We start from the raw sequence: 21,267 nt of genomic DNA, 5'->3' as shown, positions 1-21,267 counted from the left end.
AAGTCAGAGAGTAAAGATCCCTAGGAGGCGATCACTTATGAAGCGTCTGGACTAAGAGAGTAGCGACGCGCGGAGGCAAAGCAATCGGTTCCTTATATCCGGTCACATGACCCGCAGGCAGCGTCGGAGAAGAACGTGAAACAACTATGCCGGCACTCAATGAATAGCATGAAAGATACGCCACCATGCTGGGGGGATTCACAAATGCAGAATGGCAAGTTCTGCCGCGATGCCACAAGGACCAACGTTTATAGCAGGATGTAACAGTATGCCCCCTCTGCAAAGGCGGGGAACCCGGCTTTCTGGGATGCAGCCGGAAGAACTTGCGAACCAAACAAGGGGCATGAACCCCTGAAGCCGGTTCCCAGGACCTGTCAGCCGGAGAAAACCCCTTCCAATCGATCAGGAACTGAAGACGACCCCTGTGGTAACGGGAGTCACAAATAGCAGCCACTTCAAATTCAGGTCCCGTAGCAGTAGACACAGGGGGTGGACGAGAAACAGGGGAGCGTTGAAAACGATCAGGTACTCCCATCTTAATCTGGGAGAGATGAAACACAGATGTATCCGAGACCAAGAAGGAGGCAGTGAGAATCTGATTGCTGCAGTGCCCACCAGCGACACCACACTGAAGGGACCAAAGAACCGGGGGGACAACTTAGAAGGAACTAACTGGCGGGGAAGAAATCGAGAAGACAGCCATACACTGTCGCCGACCGACACTTTTGGAGCTGGCCTTCGACGGCGATCTGCAGTCTCCTTGGCGCGATCCTGTGCAGAGCGAAGAGCCCTTCGAGCTACTTGATGACCCAGTTGAATGTCCGCAACAAGCCGGTCCACTCCGGGGCAACAGGAAGGAGATGGTGAAATGGTCAGAACATATGCTGGATGGTAACCATAAGTGCAATAGAAAGGGCTGGTCTTCAATGCCGATTGCTTGGCGTTATTATAGGCGAACTCCGCCAATGGTAAGAGGTCAACCCAGTCGTCTTGTGCAGCCGATACGAAACGACGTAAATAGCATTCCAACAGTTGATTCAAGCGTTCTGTTTGCCCATTATCTGTGGATGATACCCTGAGCTCAGTGCCCTTCTGATTCCCAAAAAGCTGCACAACTTCTGCCAAAAAAGGGAGATGTACTGGGGACCCCGGTCTGACACGATTGTGTCCGGTAGCCCATGACGAGAGAAAATATCTGAAATGAAGATTCTGGCCATCTGGTCTGTTTTAGGGAGTTTAGACAAAGGGGTGAAGTGAGCCATCTTTGTGAAATAGTCTATTGTAACCATTATCACAGTGTGATGAGAGGATTGGGGGAGATCTACTATGAAATCTGTAGAAATCATTTGCCAGGGTCTTTCAGGGATAGGCATTTGGGTAAGTAAACCCAACGCAGGCTGTCTAGTTGATTTGGATTGCAGACAGGTAGCACACGCAGAGACATAGTCACACACATCGGAGAGAAGATCAGGCCACCAGAAATGACGTTTGATGAGTTCTAACGTGGACTGATATCCATGATGGCCAGCCGCTTTAGAATCATGGCACATATATAGTACCTCCTTCCGAAGAGTGGTGGAAGGTACAAGTACTTGCTCCTTATAAAAGAAAATTCCATGGTTCCTCGTTAACTGGTAGCTCCGTTCGAGATCTTCACAGGACTGTAGATGTAGAGCCATGCCCTGCTTAATTGTCTGGAGAAAATCAGTTAGTACTGATATGAATTGAGCCCTGGGGAACAGGCTCTCCGGGCTAAATCTAGCTGTAGGATGATCCTTCCGGGATAGAGCATCTGCTCTAAGATTTTGGCTTCCCGGTAGAAAGGTAAATATAATACGATAGGGAAGGAAGAAGTGTGCCCAACGTGCCTGATGACTAGTGGTAGTTTGGGCCTGTTGAAGTACTTCCAGGTTTTGATAATCTGTACGGACTTCCACAGGGAATGGAGACCCTAATAATAGATGTCTCCACTCCTCAAATGATCTCTTGATAGCCAGTAGTTCTTTTTCCAGTACCGAGTAGTTGACTTCAGAGGGATTAAAGGTCTTGTATAAATAGGCAACTGGTAACTCCACACCTTGGCTTGATCTCTGCAGGAGGACTGCTCTTAAAGCATAGTGAGATGCATCAGTCTCTAGAATAAACTGTTTGGACTGGGGTAGGCAATATTGGGGCAGAGGAAAACAATCTTTTTAGTTTATCAAAGGCCTCTTCCGTCTTTGAATCCCAGGAAAAGGGTACATCTTTTTTCAATAATCTAGTTATGGGAAGAATGATGTCGGAAAACCATGGGATGAATTTACGATAAAAATTGGCGAAGCCCAGGAACCGTTGTATCTCTTTAATATTTGATGGAGATGGCCATTCCAATACCGCCAATACCTTTCTTGGGTCCATCGACACCCCCTGAGCTGATAGCACGAACCCCAGATAATTGACCTGAGTATTGTGGGATTCGCATTTTTTCGCCTTGCAATACAAATGATTAGCTTGAAGTCGATCTAGGACTACTGTCACATGACGGATGTGATCTGTTTCGTTCGCGGAAAAGACAAAAATGTCATCCAAATATACGATCACATAGTGCAATAAGATATCTGCAAATAAATGGTCCATAAATCTTTGAAATATGGCTGGGGCATTTGAGAGGCCACAGGGCATTACCTGATACTCATAGTGCCCAAAGGGTGTTCGGAAGGCTGTCTTCCATTCATCTCCTGGAGCGATACGGATGAGATGATACGCCCCTCGGAGGTCCAATTTTGTGTAAATGGAGGCCCCTTGTACTGCCTTGAGAATTTCTGGAATTAGGGGCATTGGATATTTGTCTGGTACCGTGATCTTGTTGAGGCCCCTATAGTCAATACAAGGTCGGAGCTTCTCTGTGTCTTTTTTCGGAATAAAGAATAGAGAGGCCCCGGCTGAGGAGGTGGATTCGGTAATAAGGCCATTTTGCAAGTTGGTATGAAGGTACTCCTTGAGAGCCTCTTTTTCTCGCTGGGATAACACATACATTCGTCCACATGGAACAGGCAGATTGGGAATCAACTCTATATGACAGTCATCTCTCCGATGCAGAGGTAACGTAGGAAACTGCGGTGTGGAAAATGCAGATAGATATTTCTGGTAACATACAGGGACGTTTCCTAACTGGGAAATCATTGGGATCTGAGTGTGACTGGGCTCTTGTGGAGAGATATGAAGTCCTACAGATTCATGAGAGAGACAGTGAGTCACACAGTATTCAGATCCCAGGAATAGGGTACCAGCAGATTAGTTTATAAACAGATTGTGTAACCGTAACCAAGGCAAGCCTAGTATGATGGGAAAATGTGCTGCCTTAATCAAATCAAATGTAAGGGTTTCCTTATGTGAAGCTATCAAGCATGTTAAGGGTTTAGTTTGCTCCCGAATAGGACCTGAGCTTAAATGGCTCCCATCCACCCCTTGAATAGGCGTTATGCATGTCTTAGCGATCCGGGCAATTCCTTTGCTTTCTACCCATTTATCGTCAATGAAATTCCCAGCGGCTCCGCAATCCACTAAAGCCGGAACCATCTGAATTACTTGGTCTTGGAACATCAGAGTCAGAGACACAACCACCATGGTAAGGTCCTGTGATTGAGACGGGTGTGATACGTCTATCTAGGTCGAGGAACCTCCTTCATTTTTCCCAGCCGTGGTTCCTCCTACGACTGGGATTTGGAGTTTCCCGAAGCTTGTGATCCTAGTCTGCGGGGCGGTACAGTTGGGCAATCTCGTAACACATGGGTGAAGGAACCGCAATACATGCATAGACCTAGAGTCTTACATCGTTCCTTTTCATTCAAAGATAGTGGACCTCGGGCTGTCCCAATCTGTATGGGCTCTTCTGTTTGTGGGGTCTTGCTGGGGGTTGGGTAGTACTCGTATCGTGAGCGAAAACCCTTTCCTTTCTTTCTTTCAACTAATCTCTCTTGGAGACGATAATCCATCTGCATGGTGATGGTGATCATGTCAGCTAGGTTGGCTGGACGGGGAACTCTGGACACTTCATTTTTTAACTCTTCTGTGAGTCCTCTTCGGAATAAAGTAAGAAGAGTGTCGTCCGTCCAATTAGTTTCAGAGGATAACTGTTTAAACAGGGTAATGTAAGCCAGGAGATCCTTATTCCCTTGCCTAAGATCGAGGAGTTTCTCCTGGGAGGCCACTGATATCTCTTGTCTGTTAAACATGGACTTAAGGCTGTTTATAAAGGCTGGATACGAATCCAGGATCGCATTTCCCGAGGTAACTAATGGGGTTGCCCATGCTAACGCAAGGCCAGAAAGGTGGGAAATCAAAAACCCTACCTTGTCCTTATCAGTAGGGAAATATCTTGGTTTAAATGTAAATTGTACCGTGCAACTATCCAAAAACTCTTTCAATTTATGAGGATCCCCATCAAATTTGCCAGAAGGCAGAGAGGACGGTGGGTTCTCAGGGGCTACTCAAGCTATTTGTTGACGGAGCTGCGCATTGTCTTGCTTGACATTTTGCAGTTCCAAAGACATAGGGCCTCATTACACGGCAGGCGGTGGACCAAGGTGCTGTTAGCACCTTGGTCCATGCCGGTAAAATACCGGCACCACTTTGGAGGAAAGGGGAATTGCCGCCCTATTCCAAGGTTGGCGGGGCGGTAATTCCCCCTTCCCCCATTGCCCTTCCCCATTCCCATTTTTGCCCCATAGGGCATAATGGGAATGGGGAAGGTGGTGATTACGGTACCGCAAATTGTGGTACCGTAATTAGCAACCTGGTCCCTTTGCGGGTTGGTTTTTAACGCCTGCTAAAAAGCAGGCGTTAAAGTACCAACCCGCAAAGGGACCTCGTAGTAAGGCGGTAAGGGTTAACGGTCACCGGTACCATTACCGGTGACCGTTAACCCTTACCACCTTCCGTGTAATGAGGCCTATAGACTGCATGGCAGCCATGAGTTGTTGCATTTGCTGTTCCATGGTTACTTGCCGGATGTACCAAAAAGAGAAGGTTTTTTTTTAGGCGTCGCTATCTGTTATCTGTTAGCTCAGTTAATGTTAAGAGCTTTTCATAAGCATTAAATTATGATATATAGATTGAACGCACTAACCTGAACATCCAGCAGTAACTGGGAAGGCAATGGTACTGACGATTGCGAAAGCTTCCCTATAAGACCAATCACTCCCTACCCGGATAGAACAACCAGGAGAAGAGAGGACTGCGTCCCCAAGGAAACCCTCTATGGGAAAAAAACCTGCGCGGCACTGATGACACTGGGTCTTGTCTGGATTCAACGTCCCGGAATCTTGCAGGAACTCTGTGATTCTGAAGTAGGAATTCTGTCGGGAAGTGTTCTGTAAAATGAGAAAGGACAGGTGAGAGAGGTTGAAGACGGAACAGGAGAGTCCCACAGAAACCCTGCGCCTACCTATATCTGCCTCAGATATTCTAATGTAGATAAATTACGCTCAGTGTGTCAAGGAACTCGAAAGGCTGAAAGGATGGAAGGTACACTCCTAAAATGTACGGGAGAGGAGGAGGATTAGTAGTATAATAGCAAGTAGCTGAATGGCGGATCTAGGAAATGAGAGGAGGGAAATGTCAGGAAAGTAAGTACCGTAGAATGAAAGCAGCAGCCGGGCACAAATACGAGATGCGGACAGAGGTCCGGAGGGAAACTGCGAGGGGTCTCAGCGGGTGGAGTCAAAGATTCCCTGATATCTGGAAGATTCAATTCTGAAGTACACAAGAGGAAAAAGGTTAGCAATCAAGCACAAGTCAGAGAGTAAAGATCCCTAAGAGGCAATCACTTACAAAGCGTCTGGACTAAGAGAGTAGCGACACGCGGAGGCAAAGCAATCGGTTCCTTATATCCGGTCACATGACCCGCAGGCAGCGTCGGAGAAGAACGTGAAACAACTATGCCGGCACTCAATGAATAGCATGAAAGATACGCCACCATGCTGGGGGGATTCACAAATGCGGAACGGCAAGTTCTGCCGCGATGCCACAAGGACCAACGTTTATAGCAGAATGTAACAGTAAATGTGAACAGGCAGTGCCCAATTCATGGAATATTTGCCCTGTTCAAAGTGAATTTGCACTGCTGAAAAGTGACTTTGCACTGCCAACACAAACCCTGATTCATGGAACTGAGCAAAGTGTATTTTTGCAGTACAAAGTCTGGGCAAAGTCAGCTCATAGTCATTTTTGCAATTCAAAATGACTTTGCACAGACTTTGCACGAAAAAAACACACTTTGCACGGTTCCAGTGCAAATTCACTTTGAACCGGGCAAATATTCAATGATTCGGGCCCACATTCTTTCTTTAAACGTGAATCATAAAGTATGCTCGTTCTTCCCACCCCTTAGGCACAGTATCAGGAAGTCCCTTTTTACCACATCACCCTCCCCCACAACTGAATGTAAGCATCCACCTGAAAGGAGAATTACATTGTGAGTTACACTACACACAAATGTTCTACTTATCAGCGGAACAATACATTTTACAGAGGTACCCCATAGCAGATGACAGAGACAGATGGAGGAGTCCCTACATGCTGCGGTAAAAAGCTGCGCAGCCAAGCATGCGCAAAGATTTCCACGCCTTTCACCAGAGCATGCGGCAAGTTTGGAGTGATCGCCTCCACCTGTGTATGCACACAGGCAATAGCGGGCACCATGACAAATATGGCAGCCATCGGTGCCACTTGATTCTATTGGTTTGCGACTCAGAAAAGTCTGGCACAATCTGCTAATAATCATGCTGATACATGTGCATCAGAAAACACACCAACACGAAGAGTTCCTGCACAGTGCAAGAATCCACACTGGAGCTCAGTGCAGAGTGTCTGTGCAAGGGCTGCACGCCGTGTGAGAACTCCAATCCTCCCTCAGTGGAATGGGGCGGATCCAGTGAAAAGCATTGGATATCCCTTTTCTACATATTCGTCATCACATCTGGCCCATTCAGAAGGAGGGTGAAAGTTTGTTGCTCAATAATTCTAAATTATTACTTAAACCTGTCGATGAGGTCCCATAATTTATTTGCTCCACTGATGATCTATGGGGCAAGTGATGGAACTATGATATCACAAAGATCCCCTCCAAGTTCCACATGAATCCCGGGTTACCTGTAAAAGCCCAGCTTTTTTGAAGACCACTCATTACTGGCAGTAAGCTTGATTAAATGCCCTGCCAAATTCAGGTGATAAGAGATCTCCAGCACAGGGACATGTAGTGATTTCTGACCAGCATAACACAGTGGTCGGTTGCAGAACTGGCTTAGAGCTTGGATCCTATCTTAGTGTATGCAAAGGAACAGATGCAGGGCACCCATGAGAACCCACCCACATGCCAAAGAAGCAGAAAATGCTTGCTATGATGGGCATTGAATCACCAAGTGCATGGGGCGGTATGGCAGCAGTCTGCACACAGAATATGGCACGAATGACACGAGTCTCTTCGCCCAATTAGGTGTTTGTAGTGTAGCTTCAAAATTGATGCCATGACGGAAGGAGTGCATATTGTCTATATTGTCTGTCTTTTCTGCCTGCAACATTGTCCACCAAGCATGACTAGATAGGCGAGCAGGATCCACAATGTTAGGCAGTAAATCAAGCCCTCCTGGAAGATGTGTGACAGAGTGAAGAACACCAGCAGCCTGTACCACATCAAGCTGAACTACCTGAGCGGTGGAAAATGGCACAGCTGCTTCAGATGAGATCAATGCTAACACATTGTTTTTTTTTAGAAGTTGTAAACCGCGAAGAACAATTGCATTTGAGGTAACACGTGGTGCAACCCAATCACGAAATCTGGAAGCGCGCGTGGAGGTATCTATAGCCGGGTTTACTGGTACGGATAACGCAGCATGATATTCCCATACAACTTAGAAGAGCGATGTGGGAAGCTAAAAAGTGAGCTAAACCAGGTTATAGACCCTCCTGAGTGGGACCCTGCCCAAAGAACTGGTTATTTGGTTGTGTTTGTTCTCAGTAGGGGGCTGAGACATGTTTGATAATTGTGTAATACTTCGGGGTGAACCCTACGGTAATCCAGATGTGGACCCCTTGCTCACTGTGCTCATAGAGGCACAGCTTCACCTCACTGATGAGGCCCGACTAGGCAGAAACATGGGCCTGGGGTTGCTGTTGGTACTCTTACTAAAAGGAGAATTGTTTAGCATTCCGGTGCTGGACTGCCATGGTGGGTGGGACCAGACTGATATGCAAATGGAGATTCCTCTGTGAAAGGTACAGTGAGCTAAAACGTGGTTGTAGACCGTCCTAAGTGGGAACCTACCCATGAAACAGGTCATTTGGCTGTGTTTGTTCTCGGTAGAGGGGCTCCCACATGTTTGCTAATTAAGGAAAATTAACCTTAACCTTGGCAAAACTTCAACTTGGAAGGTTAAAACAACAAAGCTTCTGAATTTGAAAGACTATGGGCCTCATTACGAGAATGGAGGTAGCCATGGAGCTATTAGCTCCATGGCTGCCTCTGTTCCGGGCTCCATTACCGGGTTCCTGCAATGGGGACTTACCGGGTTGCTCCGACATAGGAGGACCCGGTAATTCCTCCTTGCAGGAACCCATCCCCATTCCCATTTAAGCCCACATAGGGCTCAATGGGAATGGGGAGGGAGGTAATAACGGGCAGATTACATCTGGCCCGTTATTGCCTCCCTCTTCCCCTCGCGGGACCCGGAAAGCACGCCTGGTTTTACCAAGCGTGCGATCCGGGTCCCACAATGGGAAGCTCGTAATCGGCGCTCCCGGAATGAAGGGGGCCGGTCCCGTACCGGCCCCCTTCATTACAGGAGCGCCAGCCTTATAATGAGGCCCTATGAGTTTAGCAAAGTTTATGGTTTCATAATTCTCAATCCATGGATCCCTGAACACTATCCTCATTTCTCAATCACTCACACTATTGGGGCCAATGAGGGTTCTTTTTTGCTCCTCTCTCTTTGGTGTTTCAGGTCCTCTGCTTGTCATCCTTGACTCCTTGGAGAGAGCCCTTGACTCGCGACCCCACACGCACTTGCATGCCGCTAAGCCTGGAAAACAGCAGAAATGAGTTCTGAATGTTACTAGGATAAACCCCAAAGCTTCCATCAAGAGGCGTGCCTCCTCAACTTCTCCAGAGTGTCTTCTTCACGTCCTATCTTTGGGTCCCGGCTCTAGTCTCTAACACGCCATACTCTTCTACCTCCTTGCTGATTCACAATGCTCTCATGCCTAAGGGAACCATTCCCGCACCTCTGCTTTACCCTCTATGTTCTCTCCCTCCGGCACCCTTGATGCTTCATCACGTGCTCATTGTTTCTGCACCTCCTTCACTCACACACCTCAACCTGAGCGTGCGCCTGCTCCTTCCTCGCTTCTTTCTGGTCTTCTCCTCCGCCCTCCTTCTTAATCTACTCTTCCTTTACTCCTCTGAGGTTGCATCAAATCACCTCCTGAATGTACTCCTCCTCCCGGTCACCCAGAACCTCATCCTGGATATACTCCTCTACCTCAAGCCCCCGCACTCCTATTGGTGTTGCTCCTCACCTCTGCTGCCTTTTTTTCCACCTCACTCCTCCTGGTGTTCCTCCTAACCACTGGCTCAATATTCCCACCTAACTCCTCCTCTCTCTCCTTCTGGCACCTCCCTCCAGATGCGTTCCTCCTACACCACCCCAGTCTCCTTCTCTTTCTACCTCCATCTCTTTCCAAAGCTCCTTCTCTGCCTCCAAACACCTACCCTATTCTCCCGAAGCCTGTGATTTATACAATGGGTTTGCCTTGCCCCAAGGAGAGCCCTCACTAGGAACACTCTGTATGGATCTTATCAGGCTTTGAATCTGATTGGTTAAGCAGTGCTTTAACCGTGTTATCCCAGCGGCCTACGTCACTCTGCCCTTCGCCTCATGGAGATCTGGCCGTAGATAATCACAGTCAGCCGCCATCTTGGGATTCCACTAACACTAGGAGTGGAGTGGTTGTGACTGAGCTCTACAATGCAAGTTCACTTGAAGTTCTGCTGATCCAGGGAGCAGCAAATACACAGCGGGCCAGGTGTTTCCCAGGCATCAGCACTTCAGGAACTGTTTTCTCCTCGTGGACAACACTTGGTAAACACTCCTTCCCATAAAGCCACAGTCTAACCTTTTCCGCGTTTAGGAACCTCATGCCAGAATACCCCGCAGGAGTTGGGGGTTTACAGCTTTTATATGTGATGACATTTTACAGTGGTAGTACCCCAGTTCTCCCCATGACTTGAGCCTCTTTTGAAGGGGCCGTGCATGCAATGAGCCAATGCCCAAAGGAAGGGGAAGGAAGTGGTAGGCCCTCGGCTCATCCCTGCACTGCCCCCAGGCCCAGCATCATGTTAGCGCTTGGTGGTACTCAGCTTTTATGGCCGCCACACCATCTACCCCAAGAGTCAGGCAAGGAACTTTCGCACAACCAATAGACATTTCCCATTATTCAAACACTATCAATCCACATGTTCACAATGAGCTGAAAGAAATACCTTGACATAAGTTGTGCACTGGAGGTGGGAGCTTCGTGTTACTTAGTGAACTGCTTTCGTGTTTCCTACAGAATTGCAGCAGTAAAGCTGAAGGCCATAACAACATCAGCGAATACAATGCCACCTGACCCCTTCCATAGTAATAACTTCTCACAATTATACAATGTAGCGCTTGGAAAGCACCAAAGTGAATAGTGTTTGCTAGAAAAACCTCTTTCACTATAAAGTTCTGAAACACATCAGATCATTTCTGATAGCGAATGATCATTCAACGCCCTTTACGTCCATCCATGGACCTGCTACACAGTCCATCTTGAGATGCTACCAACAGTGGAAGCATGCTGCCAGGCCAAGCACTTACCGTAACGCGTGCCACCTGCCCCTGGCCAGCGATGCACGAGCTGTGTTTCCACCTCACCTGGTAGTTCTGCAGCAGCACGAGGCTGAGGTAGAGCTCACTGAAGGCCAGCTTCAGGTCGCACATGGTCTTATGCTGCGCCCGGTGACTGTGGGACGTATTCAGTAGCCTCGTGTGTTTCCTGGGCACGGAAGAGGAATCTTCCTTTGGGACTTCAGACGCCAGTTCCAGCTCCATCTCTAGTGCCAAGAGCCGCCGATGGGCCTCAGCCAGCTTTTCTGCAGTTACGAAACGAAAGGCACGTTAATTTACAAGTGAACTGTGGGTGTGTTATTTGAAGCAACCTCACTGCCTTGTTAAACGTAATTGCCTGTCAAGACCAAACATCATCAAACTCATTTTCAAAAAAGGGCTAATTGTATGGAGGGCACTGCCTGTATTTGCTCTACCATGCAAATGAGTCTTCGTCGTGCAATTTTCATAATTCCGAATACAAACGAGGCAAAAAGGGTTGAAACAGAGAAAACCGCATTTACACCTTTTTTCCACCACATTTTGGAAAAAGTGTAATTGCACCTCACAATTAATGAGTGCGTGAAGCATTTACAATAGATTTGTATTCAATTCACTGCTTTTAGCAGGTGCTAAAAACAGGTGGATACCATGAGAATCTATTAATTTGACCCCGGCGTACAACCACATTTTCAGGCCGAGCCGAAATGCAAGGCAGGAAAGTATACCCGCTACTTGCCGCCACACCACATGCAAAAACAACTAAAATCACCATGAGTGTCAAAAATAATGTAAAGACAGGTACACCACATTTACACCTGTCTTTAGCACCTTTTGCAACGCTCACAAATAAATAGGTCACCATGTCTTTGCAACGTGACATTTGATAAAAGTGTGCAGCAATACCCTTTGAGCAGGGCCTTGCTTCCCATAATTGCACATACGCTCAGTGCTTCCAAGAGAATGCAGGAGACACACAGCCACATTTTTGGAGCAGGCAATACAAGAAGATATGCTTCGCTACTTGCCTATATCGCAGGTTCTGGAGGCAGGGGGCCACAGTACATAAATTGCTCCAGTGCAGCTGAATTTTTCACTGGTGTCAGCAATTTATCAAAGACTCGCCTGCCCTGCGGGATTCCCTTTTGTTTTCCCAAGAGTCTTACTCCACCTCAGGACTCAAGGTGGGGCTGTCCAATCGGGAAGTCCGAGACTTGAGAGGAGACGTTCGACTGGCCAACCAGAGGTCTTGATCCACTCTAGGAAGGTTTGAGGGACTTTAAAGGGACCAGCCTGCTTCCTGATTCCTTTGTGGGTTTTGTTTGCCTGTTGCGAGACAGGACAGGCTCAGAGAGTAGTGATTTTAGACAGACTGTTGAAATCTTTGTACTGGTCTGTCAGTGCTAATTTCATTTTTGCACTAGATTGTGGGTCAAAATGTTATTTCACAGCTTCCCATTTGTGGTGGAAAATTGCCTGGCACGCGTGCAAAATTGCCCAGTACTGGAACAATGTCAATAAACTATCCCCAGAACTTATAAACAAATGCATTGATGCAATGAGGGCAGAAAATGACTGCATTTCTCAGGGATGCCGCAGTTGGTGACCTCATTAGTACTTGCCTGCCTACGATTTTCCTGTTCATGGGCCCATTAATGTGGATAGCAGGGTTTATAGTGATCTTTTCGACAGTGATAGTTTCTAAATACAAAGGTTTCGACACAAAAACCTCTAAAAAAAATGTTGAATGCATTTTAAAAAAATTAATAAATAATAGGTGGTTCCCCCCTAAACCCCTCGTTTTCTTTTAAAAAAAACTTTTTTTTTCTATACGAAACTAAAATAAAATCTGTACCATGAAAAAATGCATTGGAATTTATTTATTTTTCAAAACCTTGTATTCGGAACTTTTGTCTTTCGAAACTATGTTTTCGAAAGAATGACTGGACACCGGATATAGCAGTAGTTTCAGATTGCTAAAGACTGACCCGGTAAGTCTACATCAAGAAAAGAGGAAATACCTGTAAGCGCCCCACATTTCCTAGCCATCCCTAAATAAGCACCAGCAGATGGCTTTGTCCTCTTTGAACTTCCTTTTAGACCAGTCCTCTTTCTGCTGGGAACAGTTGGGAAAGTCAGACAGACAGCAAAGGTCTACCCGCAACTATTTATTTTAATGAACAATATTTTCACAATTGCTAAGATTATCAATGTTAGTATTATTGATTTCCTTATTGATAAATACGAACACGTGGAAAGTCAATTTATTGAACAACTAGTTGCCGTTCAAATCTTGCTGGCTCATTCTTTTTGAGTTCAGTCGAACATAGTCACTTTCACTTAATACCAACAGATGCAGACATCTTTGCTTAATGTCTCCTTTCTAAAACACATGTCTGTAAAGCAGAAACACTCAGTGAAAGGGCGCGGAAGTGTTTGTCAATGATGCGCAATTTGTAAAGTAGGAAGGATTTATTGTGTATATTTCCGAACAGGAGCCTTTTTTTTTAGGTTCTACCGTATAAATCAAACTGGTACCTAACTGGTTGACATGTTTCATCCATTTGTAATTGTAGAGACCTTTCCTCAGGACTGTTCTTCTCAAATCGATTACAAATGTAATTACCTGTGTTTGATTTGTTCATTCTAGCTGTGAGTACATTTGAAGAATGCCTAAGCTTTCTTCACAGATACACAATTTTTAAATAATCCAAGTCACAATAATCTTCCCATTAAAGCCAACTCAGTATCATATGTTCTACAACACATATGTCTATTAAGGTTGTATGAATACAAATGTATTTTTTGAACAAAGTGAAAATGTATCGAGAATACACTGAAGTTATTTGTGTTTGACATAAAAGCCTTGATCATTTGTACTGTATACATATTAAGGTTGTCAGCTATGTTATATTGAGGTGTATATGGCAGCTAATAGGCGCTAAACCAAGATTCCCTGGGGGTAAAGGGCCATTACCAGCCATGTAAACCACCAGCAGCAGCCATTATAATTTTTAAAGCTCTATTCGGTTAGACCTTTAGCAAAACATAACCATAATCAATACGATTTATACATAAAACAATTGATAGGTAGGGTTAAAAAATGCACATAGCATAAAAGTTGTACAAAAAGGAAGCAATCTGGTTATACAAAAAGAAACGATTTAGTATAAAAACTCCTGGAACAGGATCTCTGCAAAAAGAAGCCTCCGAGAGGAGAGCAAGCTCACAGCCTCTCGAAAGCATCACTTACATAATCATGCAATGCCCAACAATCTACTTCTTAAGAGCCAAGCAGGATGCACATATCTAGCTGTAGATAAAAGGACCTTCCTCTCCAAGGAACAGGTTAAGAGCAGCATGGCATCATGTCTATTTCTTATACTCACCTCCAGCAAGATAGGCTTCAAATACCTTCATCTCAAAGATCGATAAACTGGACAAATTAACATAAAGTGCAATAGAGTTTTGACAGATGCTCGACACAGAGGGCAAACACCTGAATTACAGGCAGACCGTAGTGCAGTAAGCAGCATATAGAATCCCTAATCTAAAGTGTACATAAAGTGAGCCCTCATAGGGTGGGTGAATCTCATCCCAGATGGGCTTACAATTCCCCATCATGTTCATAGGTAGGAATTCCGGACCATTCTTCAAGGCACGGCCTAGAGACTCTAAACGGGTCCTGGCAACAAGCTTAGCCTTTAGTTTCAGGGCAACTTTGGAGTCATTCCGGCATTCCAAGGGGACGGTCCAGAGGGGTTCTACATTCAGCCCTATTAGCATAGATTTCACCTGCCACACCCACCCACAATTGGCTGCACCATCCATATTAAGAAAGTCTGTGAGCGCAGCTCTGTAGGGGAGCAAGCCAGGGTCGGCCCAGATTCTTACCCAGTACAGCACTGGCTTTAGGGTAATCTGTGCAGCTATGGGCCATGTCTGCAGGTCCAGATGGATCAATGAGGTTGGGGCCTTTCTAGGTAGTAACATCAATTTCTTAAGGAAGGTGTTTTCAATTATGGATAGGCCCTTTGTGGGAGTATAGCCCCATATCTTAACACCATATAATGCTGCTGGAAAGGCCTGCTTGTCAAACAACTCCATAGCCAGAGAGATTGCCCCACTACCATGGCTCCGGAAATAAAGAAGAAACGCCCCAACTATACTTCGATAGGTTAACATTAGCTTTCATTAATTGGTCAGCCCAACCTCCCACTTCATTGAATCTAGTCCCCAAGTAATCAAACTACCTAACTTGCTCCAATTCGCAACCTTCTAACTCAACTCTCAATTTATGGGATTTGGTAAAGGGAGGCTTAAAAAGCAGTACCTTTGTTTTAGTAATATTAAATTATAGACCAAGGTCCTTGCGTTACCCCAAGATGTCAAATGCTACTTTAAGCCCCTTTGGGGTTATTGCACGTATTGCCGCGTCATCAGCAAAAAATAAGGTGGGCCACCTCGTAGAGTCAATTCTAGGTGCATCCCATACAGCCAGTTTTAAGGCATTCACTATTTCCTGTACATAAAGCAGAAAAAGGAGCAGAGCCAAGACGCAACCTTGGCGCACCCCACAGTTAACCTCAAATGGTTTTGTTTGTGCCCCTCCTGTCCCATTGCGAACTGACGCTGACGTTTTCTCGTACAGCAGTTTAATTGCTTCTATTAGGGTTAAAGGATCATTTCTATTCTTCAAGACCTGCAGCAAGGTACCTCTGGGCAAGTCGAACGCTGTTTTCAGGTCGAGGAAAATAACATATCATTTTAAGTAACTCGGTGTACTTTTGGGTAAGGAGGAATAATAGAAAACAATGGTCAACAGTTTCCTACCCACTCTAAACCCTGCCTGCACATTGCTAATGATACCAATGTCATCCACTAACCCCTGCAATCTGGTTTGCAAAGCTTTGCCAAAGGTCTTCCCAATGGAGTCCAGCAGGGACATAGAGCGGTCGTTTTTGGGCTTCTTCTTGCCTCCTTTTTATATGCTGGGACTATTGTAGCCTCAGTCCATGTACCCTTGACTATTTTTGCATGAATAACTGCATTAAAAAGTCTAGACAACACTGGGATCCAGATTGAGTGTTCATCCCGGTAGAAGTCCAATGGTATCAAATCAGGCCTTGCCGCTTTAACCAGTTTCTGAGAGCGTACAGCCTCCCCACCGCCTTATTAGAAATAACCAATGTCCCTTTCTGTGGTAGAGGCTGGCGGGTCTTTACTTACATCCCACTCTGGCGAATAAACTACATCTGTATCACCAGCCATCGCCCGATATGTGGCATTGTAACGGCCGCTCTCCACCAATGACACAGCGGGTAACCAATTTCCAGAATCTGGACACATCTTTTTGAACCATTGCCTCAAACAAACCTTACCAGGACCCTTTTTTATATGATCTTTGTGGATAGCAGCTGTTTATACTTTAATCTTTGGGCTTGTGGCATACCTTTGTCTATCGGGCTAGGAGAGCTAAAGTAGAGAACAATCTCTCTTTTTGCCACTGCACATTCCTCATCACACCAGGGGTTGTTTTTATCTAACCTTGGTTTAATCTTCCCCCAGTGGATGGTCAAGAATGGTACTAGAGTCTTTGACAGGGTTCCAAATTCTGTAACCATTACCCCATCACGCAGGCTGGCTGCACAGATAGTACCCAGGTTGTCCACAATGGCCGTGTTGGCGGGCTTCCCTAATAGCCCTCAAAGAGGCCCGCCAATATCCAGATCGCAACTAAGGGATAGGGTCTTGTGGTCACTCTCATTCTGATCAATTACGACCAGTTCCCTGGTCCTAAACCAGTTACAGCTGAAATAAAATGGTAATCAATATGAGATTGGCCCTGAGGGCCTCTAAATGGTGTTTGGGCCAGCTGGTCACCTACCAATCTGCTGTCAAAGCTCTGGGGTTCAGATTGGCAATGATACATGCAGATTCCACTGCTGCTTTGGGAACTCTCTTGATAGGTGTAGACAACAGGGGTGGAATAGACCAGGCAGCGTCCTGGTCTTCCCAAAGGCCCTCTGAGGCCAACAAAGGTTCCAGTTGCAGGTTCATATCACCCGCAACCAAAACATACTGGCTTCCTAGTATTTGGGGCAGATCTAAATGACATAATCCCTTGAGCTTCGATAGAGTTTCTAGCCCTAAACCCCTGTTAGGTCTATTATAAAGATCAAACAGCAGACCTCTCTCCACTAGTTCAGAGGACACCACAAGCAGTTGTAAATCAGGTATACCTGTGTCTATAGATTCCACCACCCAACACAAGTTTATATCCACCCGAATCTGTAGACCCCCTCCCCACGGTCTGCCTCTGGGCCCCTTAGTAGCAGGAGCCATAAATGTTGCGAAACTCTGGAGTGGTATAGGCTCCGTCGCTAATTATTCCTGCAGAACGATGACTTGGTGGTCTCAAACAAAATCACACCATGCTGGGTCAGTGTGAACACGCTTTAGCTTCGCTATGTTCCATGATAGGGTTTTCATAATACCAGTGCCCCCACACCCCTCTATAGGTTCATGCAGTCAATCTACCTGGTCCAGCTCTGGGGAGATCGCCCCCTAAGTCCCTCGGCACAAATCGCATATTCCCTGGGCACATCATCGACCACGTTAGCTAACACATGATTCAATATCCTATTTTGGGTACGTTCCTGGTCGACATTATGATTGAAATATTGCTGGGAGCGTGCCAGAATCTTTATATTGATATGCCATTAGCATCCACGGCTAAACAGTCAGGGTGCTAACCGCCATTTCTTTGAGGGAGACGCAAGTCCTGTTTTTACTACAAATAGAATGTCACCATGGAAACCGTGGCATGGACAACGTTCAGAGCCTCTCCCATATTTTCATGGCGGTCACGAGCGGCGTTGCTGTGAGGGAAGCTGAGGGGCCGGTAAGGATCAGGTGCCATCTGTGTCATCTTCAAAGTAAGTAGACTCTATTGTTGAGGCGGGTGATGGATTTTGAGGCAGCACGAGAGGTGTGCCGGTGCAGAGTAGCGTAGGACGAGCGGAAGGGGGTAATTGGGCGAAGGCAAGCAACTGTCCGGTTTAGCCTGCATTTGAAGCAAACTGATTGGTTGCTCACACCTATCCAGGTGCTAATGGCCCCAAAGCATCCGCAGGGTCTGACTTATAAAAGCTGTTCACCAATATTATCACTTTGTTTGGCAGGATAAAGAATTTAGAAGAGCCATAATGTCACACCTTTAGTAAAAATGACATACACTATGGCATGAAGAAGGCTACATTGCCTTGCCCCTCATTGTTCAACAAAGAAATGTGTTTGTTTTCATTTTGATATAAGCTTCTCTGTTCTAAAATACTCATCTCTTTTAATTGCATCACGTACACGTATGTAATTCACAAAATGAGAAAACTTGAATCACCCCAACCCCCTGACCCTGCGACTGCTTATGTCGTTTGCTTTGTCTCTGTCTTTGTGAGCCCCGAGGCCCCCGGGCATGTGGCGTGTTATAAAAGTTAAAATACATAAATACGTAAATGCATATTTTTTTTAATGTATTCCCAGTTGTGGCTGCCAAACAATGGAATGCCTTACCACTATCACTCCGATCCGACCCCTCGCTCTGGTCCTTCCGTACGAAAACTCAAAACCTGGCTCGTCACACAAGACCCCTAGCTCATATTGTCACGCTATGCGACCCTTATTACTGCTGAATCTTGCACTGCCTACCTCCTCTGCATTATGCTCTGTAACTATCTCATCTATGTACTGCAACCAGCGCCCAGATACCCTCGGGTTCGGCGCGCTTTACAAATGGAAATAAATAAATAAATAAATAAATAGAGGCTCTCTCTCCTTTGAGTCCTCGTGGGTTTCCGCATACTCTGTGTATGGTTCTATGAATAAACTGGAGCTCCGTCATTCCTTGATAAAACCCACATCTCCCCCAACCCATGTCACTGTCAGTCATGCTTTCTCTAAGGAAAGGAAACCCAGATGGCCACCCCCATTAACTCAAGCCACATACTGCATCGATTAATTTGGTTGCCCATCATTTTTACTTTTCCAGTGCTCTAAAATCTCTTTTTTTTTATACAAATGCCTCTCTAGACACACCACCTTCTAAATATAGCACGAGGTAGGCCCTGTTCAGTTTGTAGCATGGCATCTCATGCCTTATTTGGCCTGTGCCATTCAACATTCAGCACTGGACAAGATACTCCATGCTTGTTTGAGTGGTGCAGTGGAATCACATGAGCCCTCTGCAAAAAGAGGTTAGGAGACACTTACCGGCCCCATGGGGTGTCAGCCCCCAGTGTCTGACCTCTATCCCCAAACCCCTGGCATGAGACACATGTGTGCCCCGGGGACTCATCAGAGGTCCATGAGCAGTTTAGAAGCATGGTGGTCGGATAGCGCTGCCCATGCACAGCCCTCACAGAGAGGGAATGACAGTAGCATTGAGTGAATTGACCATGTGTTCTTGTGGCCTGCTCATGGGATCACTGGCCTGATAATGCGTGGAAACAGGCGCCCGAGCTCCACAAACAGCAACCAGCCAAGAGGCAGTCATTGGTTGGCCAGGCAGCCGCTATGGCAGATCCGTCTGGCCCCAAGATGAAGACCGGCCTATTTATTGCCACAGCTTGCAAAACCACAGCCAATAACGAGATCCAGCCACTGAGGTACAGCCAGACACACCTGAGATCCCTACCAGGAGAAACAGCTGGGGGGGGGGGCATTCTTAACGGAGGGCAGAACATTCTGCAGGCCGTGGGAATGCCAGAAGACCATCACCATTCCCGAGACCCTAGGGCTCACTCAGATCCTATCCGGGCATATTAAAAGGGGCAGAGCCAGGAGCAAAGGGAGGGAGTCTGGAGATGGGGTACAAGCGAGGGGAGTGACTAAGAGGGCGGAGGAGGAATCAAAGAGGCACCAAAGTCTCGTAGAGGACTAGCAGGAGACGAAGAGAGTAAGCTGAAGAAAATGGAAGAGGGAAGGAGGAGGTAAAGGGAAGACAGAAGCAGCAGCTGTAAGATGGAGGAAAAGGGATGTATTTTAGGAGGGAGAGACAGCAAGGACAGAGGGAAAGGAAGTTCGTAGAGAAGGGAAATGTCAAGGGAAAGGTGAAGAAGGAGGAGGCGAAAGAGGCGGTTGATGAAAATACTATCAGAAAGTTGAAAGAGGAGGTGAAGAGCCATACGACATGGCACTTTGGAGCAGAAGGAGGGGATGAACCCGGAAGTGTCAGATATAATGGAGGTGAAAAGAGGCTGAAACCAGAAACAAAATGTACCAGGAAATCAAGCAGAGGGGGAATCCTCACCTTAGTAAAGAGAGCGTGGAGGAGAGTGAGAGGAGAGTGAGACAGGGACTATAACACATCTTTGGTTCCTGTGTTGGCAGGAAGCAAGCTCTGCCCCCAGCTCACCTGGAGTTCTGATCCACACCATGGCCAGTTGAAAGGCCAAAGCTAAGAGTCAGACCCTAGTGCAGGCTAAAGGCGAGTTTTGGGGACTACAGGCAAGACAGGGATCCACGCAAAAGAAAGGATATGAGGTGGGCATCCTCAGAAAACACTGAAAACTAGGATGCCCCAAGTTGGCAGAGGAGAGAATCTCTGTCCACATCCCTGGGGGTGGAAGAGACTTGTGACGGACTCCCAGAAGGTGGGAGCCAAGCATATTCTGGAAAGACATGAACACATGGCAGCCGTGCCACCTGCACTTCATTGGGGAGACGCCAAGTGTACCAGCCTAAAACTATGTTACATTTCCAAGAGGGTTCACCACCCAGTCACCAATAACCTATTGACCAAGAGCTGGAAAAAGCTATGAATCTATTGCCAAGAAACGTTGTACAAGCCATGTGGCAATTCATTAGTCCCAGAAGGGGTCAGTCAACTATAAATGAAGGGTGAATCATCAAGACAAGAGGGCTGCCTCCACTTGTCACCAAGGGGCGATTCTTCATGCCCAGACGTGGCCATCCATCTATGGACATGGTGTAATTCCTCCAGCTCAGGAGGGGCCATCCACATACCACCAGGGGGGGTTCCTCCAGGGAAGGAGGGACCTTCCAGCTATTACTGAGGGGCGATTCATCAAGTTCAGGGGCTGCCATCTGCCTCTTGCCAAGGGGCAATTCATCAAGACCAGAGGAAGCCATCGACTGATCACCAAGGGGCAATTCTTCAAGACCAGAGGAAGCCATCCACCGATCACCAAGGGGCAATTCATTGAGCCCAGAAGGGGTCACCGACCTATCGCCAAGGCTTGCTTCCTCAAGCCCAGGAGAGGCCATCAGCCTTTCACCAAAGAGCTATTTGTCAAGGCCAGGAGGGCCACCATGACGAAGTGGCTTCAACCACTAACCTTGCAAGTAACTGTGAGTGACTTTG

The 21,267-nt window shown here is 46.6% G+C and overlaps 1 protein-coding gene across 1 annotated transcript in view; it reads right to left on the bottom strand.

Annotated features, from left to right (window-relative positions):
- The window catches only part of LOC138471465 (xenotropic and polytropic retrovirus receptor 1 homolog), a 245,232-nt gene that overhangs the window by 187,025 nt on the left and 36,940 nt on the right, over window positions 1-21,267 (bottom strand). Inside the window, exon 3 of the mRNA XM_069609088.1 lies at window positions 10,935-11,152. Coding sequence (XP_069465189.1) covers window positions 10,935-11,152 — 218 coding nt within the window. The remainder of the gene's footprint in view (window positions 1-10,934; window positions 11,153-21,267) is intronic.

This window comes from Ambystoma mexicanum, chromosome 8 (assembly GCF_040938575.1).
Source record: "Ambystoma mexicanum isolate Mex_15411 chromosome 8, UKY_AmexF1_1, whole genome shotgun sequence".
Taxonomy (NCBI): domain Eukaryota; kingdom Metazoa; phylum Chordata; class Amphibia; order Caudata; family Ambystomatidae; genus Ambystoma; species Ambystoma mexicanum.
This window is presented reverse-complemented; position numbering and strand designations above follow the sequence as displayed.